General features: G+C 46.7%; 1 protein-coding gene and 1 non-coding gene across 2 annotated transcripts; both read left to right on the top strand.

Annotated features, from left to right (window-relative positions):
• Positions 1 to 6,449: 6,449 nt before the first annotated feature.
• Positions 6,450 to 6,522, top strand: Trnat-cgu. The gene has a single exon. It is a non-coding gene; the product is annotated as a tRNA-Thr (tRNA).
• Positions 6,523 to 10,610: 4,088 nt separating this feature from the next.
• On the top strand, positions 10,611 to 13,317 carry LOC115320034 (glycine-rich cell wall structural protein). Its single transcript, XM_042287270.1, has 2 exons — positions 10,611 to 11,238; positions 13,124 to 13,317. The coding sequence occupies exons 1-2, from the start codon at positions 10,611 to 10,613 to the stop codon at positions 13,315 to 13,317; spliced, it is 822 nt and encodes a 273-aa protein (XP_042143204.1).
• Positions 13,318 to 14,339: the final 1,022 nt, after the last annotated feature.

Here is a 14,339-nt window from a genome sequence, read left to right as displayed (position 1 = left end):
GACCACCTGACACATGATTAATCATAGTGTCAATACAAAAGCGCCACGAAAACCCACAACTTCTCATAAATCGCAATTCTGTATAGGACGATATGATGAATACAAAGAAATACAGAGCTCTGCCAATTTTTTTATTCTTAAATATTCATTTGGTTATATTAACAACAACAAAAAAAAAATGCCATCAACCGTTTTGTACTGGTTGCCATTATTATTACTTTTTTTTTTTTTTTGTTCAGTTCCGGTTAAGTTTAGAGATGGCGGTGAAGGTTTCGGTTCGGTTCAGTTCCTGTCCGGCTAAAAATAACGGTTCGGTTCCGGTTTCCGGTTAAGTTTGGTTCGGGTTCGACTCTCTGTTCTGGAATTCAGCTGAAACGATCGAAGTATATTTAAAAAAAAAAAAATATCAGAGCCTTGGATGCTTTTGCAGATTGGTTCATTCTGGTCCAGGCGCCAGGCATTTTGAAAATAGTGAGACAGGTGAAAAAAAAATGATTATTTAGAAAGTAAAATAAATCAAATTGATTTGATTTATATAAAATTGATTTGATCTATGTCAAAGATAAACTTTTATTTCAATCAGATGATTTCTATTGAAACCCCTCTAGCCACAAAGTAGCGGTTTTTAGTCACTAGACGCATTTTTAAACGTGACAGATTGATTGATAAATCTGTCCGATCACTGTAAACAATGGAGAAGAAATAATTACTGTATGCGTTAGCATTAGTTCCCTGGTAAATGCGCTGACCTTGGACTGGTTGTAGAACACTATTCAAAGTTCGTAGTGTCGCCGCGGGATGGCGCCACAGCCCCACGTAACTCCTAGCAACCGAAGATCGCCGGCGACGTCCCCCTTCGCCAATTTCGGCGTCGCGCAGTGGGGGGCGGCGGGTGTATCACTGGGGTGCGTGTCAATCTACCCACGGTGACAGTCTGCGGATGACTCATTACAAAATATTAGGGAGGCTTCGTAGACCGCGTTCCCAAGTCCGCTGCGCTCTCCGGAACGAAGACGCAACTGTTGCGCATGCGCGGCGCTAGCCTTGCGTCAGGCACGTAGCCAGGGGAGAGGCCCATGGGGTCCGCCCCCCCCCCCCCCCCGAAATTTTCCATTTCGCTGGGACCTCCTCTCCCCCTCCCCCTCATACAGCATTTTGTCATAAGCGCCCCCCCCCCCCCAAAAAAAAAAAAAAAAAAAAAAAACCAAATCCTGGCTACGTGCCTGCCTTGCGTGCAGAGTCCCGGGCCTCGTAGCGGGTTGCGGAGAACGTTTAGGGACAATGGCCCAAGTACGCCCTAGCCCCGCATCCCCCATCGCACATAGGTTGCTAGGCGTTTCGTCACGCGACGTGCGGCTGGGCGCTTTCGGCGACTCTCTCGGAAGCTCCTGCCGCTGGCTTTGGAGACCTGTGGACACACACGGGCTGCGGCTCCGTTCTTCGGTATGCCCCGCCGTTCTTGACGCCCTGTCGTGTGATCATGACACCGGGCCGTAAGCACACGGTGTCGTCGCACCTGTATGCACAACAACAAAATGGCTTTGTCGTTTTCTGCGCATCGCGCGCAGGTCCTTCATGCACACGCAAGGAGAAGAAGGATTTCGTGATAGTTGACCCCGCGGGAAAGTTCTGAGGGGGTGCATTCACCACGCCTTCTTATCCGTAACCGCTGCGTGAAGTGCAAACAAATTTTTTCGAGAATCAGCGTGGCGATAGAAGGGATTTTTAGTTAGCGAAAGGCTTTTCTTTTTTTTTTTTTGCCTTTTTTTCGCGATTTTGATGTTTTCGCAACATAACATTACTTTTCGAGTGCTAGCTACTTTCTTTCGCCTTCTTATTTACGTGCAGTAGGACGTTACGTAAGTGACGAACGAAGTGGGTGGTAGAAAGAAAGCTCCACGTTCCGATTGGCTCAGAAGACCACTGCTTTGTGCTCGTGCTCAATCAACCTGATATGAATCTTTCCAGTGTTGGGAAGTACTTTAGGTTCAGAAAACTTGTACTTTACTTGAAGTACAATCTCTGTGTATGTACTTGGACTTTACTGAATGTATTTTTCTTTTTCTTCCGAGGAAAGTACAACTCCCTATTTCAATATACATTCCCCAAATTTGGTCTCGGTGAAATTATAAGCACCTTCAAGGACCACGCACTCGCGTCCTTGTCTTTCTCAGAACTATACACAATTTCTGAGGTCGAGTATAAGAATTCACCGACCTCTAACTAAAAAAGTTAGGGTTCCAAATTCACGCTGTGAAGGTGATTGGACAGCGAAGCTGTGGTATCACCAGCAACGACTGCCCACTGCACGATAGACCCTTTCTATGGCAAACGCCACCAGGTGGTACTCAAGTCTTTGACGTCCCAGAGAACTTCCGATTTATAAAAATAATGGACAAAGGCCACCTTAACGCCACTGCTTAAAATGTAGATGAATTGTTGAAACACCAATTCTCTAGGTGAACGCCAAAACAAACAAAAAAACGAAGAAGCGCGAGATCTGTTAGTAATGTTCGAATATTGTTGTAAACCAACTTGAATCCTACAAGACATTAAACTGTAAAGCCGAAGGCCCTCGTTAAATCTCCAACTTTGTTGTCCGTGTAGCATTTATGTTTTCCAGCACTGGTGACATAATCAAGCTCAACAGGCTTGCAAAGAGGGTGCGACCTGACGTCGCTTGGAACGCAAGTGGCAGTTCATGTTTGTAAATAGCGAAAGGGTCTATATCAAACGACTGACGAAGGAAAAGTAAATGTACTGTACCAAAACTTTTTATACATGAAAGGCTAGTGACATCACTCCCCACGTAGCAAGCTGCTATCGCCACGCCAGCTTGCGCTACAGTAATCTTTACCGTGAAACGTATGCGGTGAGCGCTACGTGCTTCGCATTGTTATCAGGAGCGCCTTATCATCAATTATGTGGTTCGGATGCTTGCTTTGTGCTTATTCTTTTTTTGAAACGAATGCTGTGCTGTATGTTGTATACACTTTTGGCTTCAATCGCTTAAAAAGATTTTTTTTTTTTTTTTTGTTTACGTGACGACGACGGCACGAAAAACTTCCAGAAATTCGACCTCTGAGTCGTATACAGCTTCGCTAGAAAAATGGCGTATCGCCACGTGAAAACGCGCTATCGTCTTTCGAGACGTCTTCCGCTCATTTTTTTTTTTTTTTTTGAGTGAAAGTGACACTTTTTAAGAGCCTAATGTTTGTGCGGTTCAATCCCTAAATAATTACTTACTGCTCAAAAGATACTATGTCGTAAAGAACAAACAATTTTATTGAACAATTATCGAAATTAACAAAGAAACACAAACAGGTACAACACACGCCATGATGAAATATGGAATATACCTTTTGCACTCTCAAACTACGGAACTCAATCGCTTTTTTAGACATTGCCATCCTAACTCAATACGCGTACTGATTGAACAGCGAACATATTTTCGCAAGTTACTCCGCTCCCCTTATATGGTTTTGTTTTGCTTATGTGTAATATTTCTTCAATGTATGTTTGCTGCTGTATATATTGTAAATTTACGCCAGAGTTGGAATGATTCCGGAATCACTTCGCACCTTTGCGACACCGGAAGGTGCCTTTCGCCGGGAATGAAGTGGGAAAGGAACAGGCTTGGTTCTTATGCGAGCTGTGGCGATTTACATCAAGGGCCTACAAGCTGATGGAGCAATTCGGTAGCACATGATAAGTGTCTCTTGAAAGAGTGTAATTTCACTGGAGGTGACTAAATCCTTGGTTGTCTCGCTGGCTTATGGTCCTACGAGGATGAAAATGGCGCACCCTCAGTGAAGCAACAAAAACTGAATAGTTGTAGAGAGACAAGGTGTTGTTCCTGGCGCCACGAGACGTGAACCTTTTGTTACTTATTTTGGGGTTTATTTTGTGGGGCCCTCACTTGGTAACAGTCGGGTGCAGGTGAGCTCGTGGACGTTGATTCTGTTTTCAGTGCCCGAGACTGCGACACACACACACACACACACATACACACACACACACACACACACACACACACACACACACACACACACACACACACACACACACAAGAAAAAAACTTTTAGTCGAAGGAAAAGACACAAAAAGAGGGACGTCTCAATCTCAGCTACTTTCTTTGCTTCCACGAATCCTCACACACCCAGAAATCTAAGGCCGACCTCAGCCATCACTGAGCTTACACGAAAGGACCTAAAATTACAACAAAAGACCAGGTCAACAGGCATCGAACGCACCCTTGTAGCTCGGACTTCGGTGATTTAACAAATACACAAGATATACCTTTATTCCCTGTTGCCTTCTCTCCACCTTCAAATTGAACAACCAATCCGACCTTCACGAAGAAGGACAGGTGGTTTTCAAGACTGACTTTTCAAAAGCCCTACCCACTTATCCGCTTGCTTGTCTTGTGGACAGCAACATCGAAAAGAAAATGTTGCTAAGTTCAAACAAGGGACATTGTTAGATTGAAACGTGTGAAGTTGTAAAACGCTCGTGCAATGTGGGGTAACCCTTTAATAAAGATAAATAAATAGCACCGCTCCTCCTTCCCGGCTCATATTTGGCTTGTCTGAATCGTCCACTACACACAGGAATTAAAACGCTGAGATTTTTACAGGTTGTTTTCTTCTCCTGGTGTCCCTCCATCACGGCATTCAAAAGCGTATGTTGTCATCTAATGGGATATATATATCCCATTAGGGATATATATCCCATTATATATATATATATATTTATATATATATATGTGTAATTTTTTTCTGTACACAGGGTGTTTTTTGCCTTTTTTTAGGATTTACACTTTTGTTTAAAAAAAGTTTTGAAAGCTACACTTATGCGGTTTGTGTAGGTGAGTTATACGGCCAGGGGGACATTATGCGGGTGGCTAATTTTTGCGATAAGTCAGATAATTAACTCAAATTCATTAAATACCTTTTTAATTGGTGAAAATAGACAGATGGTTCCAATTAGATATTTACTGAGCGTTATCGAAAACCCCTAAATCAGTCATTTTCAGAACGACTATCAGCGCGTGAGAAGCGTAGTAGTGCACTAAAGTTACCACTCGTGGAGCAGGTACAAGGCTAGCGGTTGCCCGGTACGCGATATTTCCGTCTCTTATTATTGCCCCAGCCTTGTACCTGGTCCATGCACGAGTGGTAACTTTAGCGCACTACTGCGCTTCTCACGGGCTCAGTCTTTCTAAAAATTACTAATTTAGCGGTTTTGGACGACGCTCAGCAAATTTTTAATTTGAACCGTAAGACTACTTTCACAAAACTAAAAAAGTTAATTAACAAATTTTAATTAATTATCCGACTGATCGTTATGATTAGCCCCATATATTGTGTACCCCTGGCCGTAAAACTAACCTGAATAAACCTCATAAGTGTAACTTTCAGCCATTCCAAGGGTGGGAATTAATGGGCCCACAGTCTCCCTTCCAAGGAGTTAAATGGAATGGAATTGTCGGAAACTTAAATTCCCCGGAATGGAATTGGAATGGAATGCTGGTGCCTATCCCGCAACACTGAAGTTCATTGTGTGAAAAAGCCCCGTCGGGGAGAGTAAAACAACTACTCTGTGGCCGCTTGTGTTTCCCCAATATAAGCTGCCATTTCAGAAAATAACAGGTAACCCGATAGCCACTGGAACATCGCATAAGAATTTAAAAGAAACAAAAAACTGTATGTATAGGGGAATGGAAGGGCATGATGAAAGATTGTGTTAAAATGTACTTGCACTTTTCTGTGAGGTACATTGCATTTAGGGTACTTTACTTCAAGTACATTGCGCCCGGTGTACTTACTACTTTACTTGAAGTACATAACCTCTCACTTACTTTGTACTTTACTTGAAGTATTTTTTAGATGTACTTTACCCAACACTGACCTTTTTTGCTGGGGGATCGGTGGCCGAGTGCGCTAGAGCACCGCAGCTCAGAGCGCTTGAAGCCAGTGACTTCCCTGCACACCCCTCTTGTTTTTCTGAAGGCACCCCCTTAATTCGCAACGACTCCTCTGTTCTCAATGCCTCCACCCCCTAAAAATCTAGACCCCCCCCCCCCTAGTTTCAATTCCTGGAGAAACCCTTGCTTGGAGCGAAAGCTCACGCTGCAGAACCCGGGGATCCTGGGTTCAATCACCACCTCTTCCCGTTTCGATCAGAATGAGCATAACTACTGCGTGGTGCACGTTAAAAACCACAAGCTAGCGGTTGTACTGCACTGGCTAAATTTACTCATCCACAGCTGAGAAACCAGACGCCCATGCTGACTAACTTCCGACTGTGTAGACTTACACACAGCATTATTAATCTTTCTTGCTCGATGATTCCTTGATTTACATATAAAGCAGAATGCACGAGCATCAAATGACAGACAAACAATAAATTAAAACGCCACCATTGCTCGGTGCAAGGGAGTTGACGAAGCCACCATAGCTCAGTGGCTAGAGCACTGGTCTCGTAAACCAGGGGTCGTGAGTTCGATTCTCACTGGTGGCTGATTGGGGTTTATGTTTTGAGTCGTACCATCAAGTTCGCATCCCCTCACAGCTTGCCACTTCAGACTAAAGCGCGTTGCCCCGACTGTGGTAGAAATTACAGAGAATCAATGGTAAATTGATTCTCTGTAATTTCTGGTAAATTGTTGGTTTAGTGTCCACCAGACTGGAAGTTCTTGATGCTGAAATAATTATTTTTACGAGCGTGAAATCGGTGATTATTTTGTCTATATGCAAAGTTGTCCTTTTCCTTGTGTGTTCAATTATGTTTTGGTTTGTTTTACGTTATGAGGAAGGTGCATGAACGCTTCCTTGCCTGCTTTTTTTTCTTCTCCCGTAAGTTTGTTGTGTCTTCACCTCGCAGAATGCCATACCGGGGCCCTTGCGGTATATAAATATACCGCATTATCATCACCATGCATCATGTGACGTGACGTCAATTCCCCGCGTAGAAACTGAATTGGTCTGTAGATATGTGACGCCCCATAATGCCACACTGTGCGCGTTGCATTATGGGACGCCACAGGCAACGGCTTCACAAAATCCGGAGCAACTAGCCAAACATGTTTCACGTTAAAATATATCTTTGTGCTTATTTTTGCGGAAACGATTCGACGCGTTACAGGCACCATTTTAATAGTGCGGTGAAAGTGATTTTCCGCCATGTTATACCAGGTCGTTAACATCCGTCCTGGAGCACGGTATGTTTATGCGGAGCGCAAGTTACACTATAATTTAATCAAGAGCCAATCAGAGCTCGGCGTTCTGACGTCACCACAACCCCTGCAAAAGAAGCAGACGAACTTGCGCTCCTTCTGCTAGTCACCGATAAGTTCAAAAACGCAGGGTGTGGTTTACCCTATTCAAGTTTCTTTGTTTGTGTATGGTTCTTCGAGTTGCGTATCGGCCAAGAACGCAATCTGATTGGCTGCTGAGCGACATGCTCGTGATAATAAAATTCCCTACGTAGTTAGCGACTTCAACAACGGCGGATTTTGCCGCCGTGTCAGCAACCTCCTGTCCAGCGCTCCTCAGCGACCAGCTATCCACTGAAGGTTGATGTTACTATGCACTTGTCGTTGCGTCTCGCAGCATACATATGCCAGATGCAAGGTATTCATACGTGCTTCGCTTCGTTACAGCTTCGAGCATTTGGATCGTAGGCTAGGAGTCGCTAAATATGCCCATTATCGGGGGCTGTGATTTTAAATACCACAAATGCCTCTTAAATGGCTGTAAATTCTGAAGGAACTGCTGTTGCTCAACGTCCCACCTTTTACACTAAAGAGCGATTGTGAGTGACTATCGCTACTCCAGCCCCTGATCGTGACTCCGTGGTGTACCCGTTCATATATCTGTGCTTTGTAGAGTTGTATACATCTCGTGTATAGTTGCCACTGCGAGTTGCTTGCGAGCGCACATTGAAGTCGTGCCCTTCGTGTGGATACCTTCCACTTTTAGAATAGCAGATGGTGTTGATAGTGACCTTGGTGGCACAAATTTGTCTTCTGGAGAAAGGAATCCTTCAGGATCCTTGTGTTCAAGTAGCCTCAGTTCTTTACTGGTGCCCAGGGACGATGGCTCTAATTGGCTAACGGTAATTTATATTGAACAACAGACGAATTTCACTAGCCAGTTTAGGGTACGCCGCCGCTGCCTCAGTGCATCGAGGGAACTTTAGTCTTTCTGCACACGGGACAACCTCGCTGCAGCTCTGCGCGTGCAGAGCACGATACGGAACGAGCCGCCTCGAGCACCGCGGCCTGCTTCCTGTGAACTAGAGTTATGACGGGGTCACGCAAGCTGCGAACGCTTGGTGAGGACGGTTTATTGATTTCAATAGCCAAGTTTGGAAAGGCAATTGACTGGCCTCAATCACCGCTGCTTTCACTTGTCACTTCAAAGCAGTGTTGTACACTTTCTTCCAAAAGAGGAACGAAAGCTCGTTCCTCGTTCCATCTCAATCTTGGAACGAGTTTCCGTTACAGGTTCTAGTGGTTCGAAAGGAACGCGTTCCCGTTACATTTTTCAAGATTAAAACGTTTCGTTACTTTAACCTTACCTTTGCGTATTTTCATAAAATATTGTGCCAAATAATTCATAGATAAAAAAGAATCAAGTGAGAATATTCGGATCAAATCACAGGGTGAGACAAAATAACTATAAGGTCTATTTTTTACTTAAAAAATAAACTACGCGTCGCCGAACGGTTGAAATTTTCAATGGGAAAATGGTGACCGACAGAGCTCGTTGATACATGGAGCTCTAGGCGCCAGTTACCGAAAAAGGGCGAAAATGGCCCCCATCTTCCCACCAAAATGTTCGGAAAATCGCATAACTTTTGAATAAGATAACGGCTCGTACTGAAACCTTGGCATCTGGTTCGGACCGCTAGCACTACATTTGGGAGGAGAATGAGCGTCTGGCGATGCGTGATTTCTTTTTCAAAACAAAAAATAGTTTTCATTCATTTTTTTTTTTTTTTGGGGGGGGGGGGGGGGGCACACACAGACGCTGTATGCGTGTTGCCATTATCACATTTGTTCTAGTTATTTCTTTTCCACTATCTCTCGGACACTTCCCCATCCTTTGAAGTCGAAGGTTGAAATAATCGATAAGAAAAAGCCTGTACTCCGTTTCACCTTATGTTGTACTGCAGCGAAGGCTAGAAGCGCGAGCTCATAGCGTTGTTAGCTGCCCTTGGTGCACGGGAGCGTGTGCCGCCGAGGTGTGCCATAGAGCAAGGAGCTCGCGCTTGTAGCCTTTCCTGCGGTACAACACAAGGTGAAACAGAGTATAGATGGCTACAAGTACGGGTAAAATTACAAATATATAGGCAAAAAAAAAAAAAAAGGAACATCGTTATTTTGAAAATGCAACGAGTTCCCGTTCCAGTTCCACCGATGCAAGATGGAACGGCGGCGTTTTTCCGTTCCTCCCAAAAGGAACGCATTCCAGGAATGTCGTTCCTTGGAACGTCGTTCTGCACAACACTGCTTCTTCGAGACTATAGATTACTTTCCTGACCTCCGTCCTCGCCCCCCTCTTTTAAAAGACACGCGCTCTTACGCGTGGACCCCAAAACGCTGCACGCGACTTCCGACCTGAAGAGCTATTACTCGATGCGTGTCGAGCTCCCAATATATCAGATCGGCTACGTATCGCACCATTCAGCAACAATTGTCTTGGTAGATTGGCTTCGTGCTGTCCACAATTGTAGGCTCGACGCCATTTTTCATTAGTGTGACAGCAGCGGAGGCTTCGAATGCGGGGGCAAAGCTTTGGACTGCAGTAAGAAGACACATGTGTATGTTGGGAGACTTTTTCACATCTAGACGCGTATACTATATAGTCACTGAGAAGATGAGCACGTCAAGGAGCTTTTTCAGATGTCCCGCCTAAAGCGCGAGCTCCCTACCTTCCATGATACGGTGTCTCGTGAGCTTCGAGCGTGCACGCGCAGCCAAAGCAATGGTGAAGGCAACGAGAGCGATCTGGAAGCTGCGCATCCGAAAGAGATGCCCTGCCGTTCTCATCTTATCAGTGACAATGGTCGGTGACAGGGTTAGAGCCCAGCAGATGCTCCGCCTCGACCGAGAGCTTTCTGCCTTCGATAATACTTTGTCGCACAAGCAGCCAGAGCACGGCGTAAGGCAACGAGCGCCTGCTGGAAGCGGAGCATCTATTCTACTGGGTTCTTAACCTGTCATCGACTATGGCTCAGTCATGCCTCCCGGTGCGATATATTAGTATATAGTGTGGACTGCGGGGACTTATTCAACAGTCTGAAGGCTACAGGAAATAATGGATACACAAAGCAACGTGTTCACGGCAACTGAACCAGCCGCAGCGCCTTAGAGAGGTCAACCTTCAGGCGATTATGATTAAGTAAACTATTAAGGGGGGGGGGGGGGAATCGAGTTCATATCTATTAATACAGATACAATATGGCAAACGAGCTCACGAGCCCGTCCGGTTTGTGGTGTCCTGTGCAGCTGATTTTTTCGTGGCTCACCAGAGGGTTTCTCACATTCGTCTGCCTCGTCCCTCTGGCTTCAACAGACCATCATTGCTGTGTTCTGCTGCTTGATGGCTAAAGTGCTCGCTGGTAACGTCGGTGGGGGCGGCGGAGGCCTAGCTCTCAACGCCTACGGGAGTGGTCTCGGAAATGGTCTTGGCCTCGGAGCTGGTCTCGGCGGCGGCTACGGGGGTCCTGGTCTCGGAAGTGGCCTCAGTCTTGGCTTTGGAGGGGGTCTCGGGGGTGGTCTCGGACCTGGTCCCGGAGTTGGTCTCGGCGGTGGCTACGGTGGTCTTGGTCTCGGCGGTGGCCTTGGCGGCGGTCTCGGCGGCGGCTACGGGGGTCTTGGTCTCGGCGGTGGTCTCGGCAGTGGTATTGGTGGTGGTCTCGGAGCTGGTCTCGGTGGTGGTCTGGGCGGTGGTCTTGGCGGTGGTCTTGGAGGAGGCCTCGGAGGGGGCCTCGGAGCCGGTCTTGGAGCCGGTCTTGGAGGTGGCCTCGGAGGGGGCCTCGGTGGTGGTCTCGGAGGTGGTCTCGGAGGGGGTCTTGGAGGTGGTCTCGGAAGTGATCTCGGAGGGGGCCTCGGAGGTGGTCTCGGTGCATTCGGTGGCCTTGGACTCGGAGGTGGTCCCGGCGGCTTAGGTGGCCTTGGCCTCGGAGGTGGTGGTCTGGGAGGCGGCGGTCTCGGAGGTGGTGCCGTCGGTGAAAATGCTCTCTTCAGAAGAAGCTTCGGACGTGGTCCTGGTGGAGCTGGCGTCGTGGCCGCACCAGCAGTGCCAGTAACCGCTCCGGTAGCTGTACTGAGACCAGTAGCCGTAGCCGCTCCAGTCGCCGCAGCCGCACCAGCGGTAGGAGGTTCTGCACTGTCCGGGCCGGTGGTGGACAGATCAACATACGTCGTGAGGAGTGTCACCAGTTCCACCATCACCGGTGGCAGCCACGGTCCAGAAGGATACGGCGGAGGTAAGGCGCCGCACAGAGCGTACACCAAGCTCCCGAGCAATTTATAATGCCACTTAACAAATGTTTATATATCGAGTCGGCTCACTATTATATTGTTTCTACATAAATGAACAATTTCTTAAACCGTGGTTTCAGAGCTTGTGCTAACTGAGTGCGGAGTTTGATCGACATGTTTTCCTAAAGCCTGTTCCCACGTTTGACTTTGCTACGTTGAGATACGACCAGTGGCGTAACTAGATATGACGGCGCCCATGGCAAATGAAATTTCGCGCCCCTCATGATGATAGTGATAATTACATCATCATCATCATCATTATATTATTATTGTGGTTGAACTCGGCTCGGCACCCCCTTCCCAAGTGCGCCCGGGGCACTTGTACCACCCTGCCCCCCCCCCCCCCCCCCCCCCTAGTTACGCCACTGGACACGACTGTGGGGTTACTACCGGGACATGTGTACTTCGTGTTCCGCGCGCCAAGATACACTCCTGGAATTGATTTCGTTTCACGCGAAGCACGGATATCCCAGTAACTCGCGTTCGTATCTTGATTTTAGTATTCGCAAAGTAGTCAGTAGTAGTCCAAATCTAGTTTGTGAATAGGCCTTTACCTTGTGAACGCGCGTTAATGCCCAGCCCATAGACGAATGCAAGCGGGGGCCTCTGCAACGTCTCAGCTGTTGCGTACAAGTCCGTGCAATGATGAACGTGTCGAGGTTATCTTCACGTGCATACACACGTCCTTGCGCGTATGGGACACAACCGGGATGTCGTGCTTTCAATTTTGTGCACTGCACTTGCCAAACTGCATTTTCCCTCTGCAGTGGGCAGTGCGATGAGGTGCCGTATCCCAAGGCAGATAGGCTGACCTCAAGCTGAATGGACCATGCATGATGCAAGGAGTGTTTACCTTTGTGTTATTTAATGTCCACTCCAAAAGCACGACGCTTTGAACTTGGAAAGAGTGCCCTCGCATAGCGAAATTATGTTCTTGGCGTTAATAACTTTTTAAGTTCCTTTTCTTAATCTCTCCATTCATCAACCCTGAACACTGTAGCCAACCGAGACATTTGCCCCAAGTTAATTTCTTTGTTTCTTTGTTATTTTTTTTCTTCCTACCTTCCTTCCTTTCATCGTTCCAACACTGACAACGAAAAAAAAAAAAAAAAACTTCAGTTGAGAACAGCTTTGTTTATAGTTATTAGACAGACACTTACAACTTCTCAGTTACGCGAGAAGACTCTGGGGTTGTCTATGCAATTTTTACCACTTGCGAGCAATGATGGCAATTGTAAGTTATATTTAAAAAAAAAAGTTATTTTCACATTTTCTTTAATATGATTTATATGCGATGAACCAGATGATGGCAAAAGCTTGTGTTGTGTGTCTTTTATTTCTTAATCACATAATTGAGCCTAGTAGCCCTTTCAAAAAAAGGATATATAAAACGTAAAGGTATACGATTTTTTTTTTATAGAAACAAGAAACGCGTCAAGAGTTTGCGCCGTGCCGACACCAACGCCACCTCAACGACGTGCCGTCTGGCACCGCGTGTTGGAGCAGATCCCACTTATCGTAGAATTCGTGAAGGCAGAAAGATGATGATCCCTCCTCACATTCCTGCAGCTGGTGGCAACGGCGGTGGACTCGGGGGTGGACTGGGAGGCGGCGACGGTGGGACCGGCGCTGTGGGTACGGCGGGTCTCGGCGGCGGAGGCGGCCCAGCCGTGGTTGGAAGCTATTCGTCCGGACTCGCCGGTGCGGGCTACGGGCCGGGCTTGGTTTACAGAGGATACGGCGGCTACAAAGGATTTCACTGAGTCAAGGAACAGGTAAACGAATCGGGCGACTGACTCCCTTCATATTATCCCAAATGTGACTTGCGAGTGACTAGCGATAAAAAAACGTTTTTGGCGTGGTTTCGATCCGGAACGGTCACCGGATTTACCATATTCCAACAATAGAGAGTTTTAGTAGATCGTTCCGATACCTCCGATACTACCGATAACGATACCCGATAACGATACAATGCACGAGCAAAGGCTGCGGCGTGGTATCGGGTGTCGTTGTCGGAGTCATCGGAACGATACACTAAAACTCTCTAGTAGATACCGATACCCGACCCGTATTTGTTTTTGATGATGATTCTTTTACTTGCCCCGAAGGGGGAAAACAGGCGTTAAGAAACGTCGATCCGTACAACGAATTATAATGCAATTAAATGCAAAGGTGCAAGCGAGCTGGACAAGAATGGCGAAAGTAATCCCTGGAGAAGGGGAACAAGAGGGACGAAGGACAAACATAAATCTCCAAACACAGCTAGGTGACTGGTGAGCAACCGAAAAGATCCGCCTGGTCCGGGTATCGAACCCGGGACCTCTCCATTACAAGTGGAGCGCTCTACCAACTGAGCTAACCAGGGGTTAGACGTCAGTAGAGCAAATGGGTTTTATCAGCTGCCACCAGTCGAACACCAACAAGGGTGAAGCTTGCAATTTTAAGGTTATAATTATAATGCAATTAAATGCAAAGGTGCAAGCGAGCTGGACAAGAATGGCGAAAGTAATCCCTGGAGAAGGGGAACAAGAGGGACGAAGGACAAACATAAATCTCCAAACACAGCTAGGTGACTGGTGAGCAACCGAAAAGATCCGCCTGGTCCGGGTATCGAACCCGGGACCTCTCCATTACAAGTGGAGCGCTCTACCAACTGAGCTAACCAGGGGTTAGACGTCAGTAGAGCAAATGGGTTTTATCAGCTGCCACCAGTCGAACACCAACAAGGGTGAAGCTTGCAATTTTAAGGTTATAATTATAATGCAATTAAATGCAAAGGTGCAAG

The sequence above is a fragment of the Ixodes scapularis genome, unplaced genomic scaffold (assembly GCF_016920785.2).
Source record: "Ixodes scapularis isolate PalLabHiFi unplaced genomic scaffold, ASM1692078v2 PGA_scaffold9__187_contigs__length_104089568, whole genome shotgun sequence".
Taxonomy (NCBI): domain Eukaryota; kingdom Metazoa; phylum Arthropoda; class Arachnida; order Ixodida; family Ixodidae; genus Ixodes; species Ixodes scapularis.
This window is presented reverse-complemented; position numbering and strand designations above follow the sequence as displayed.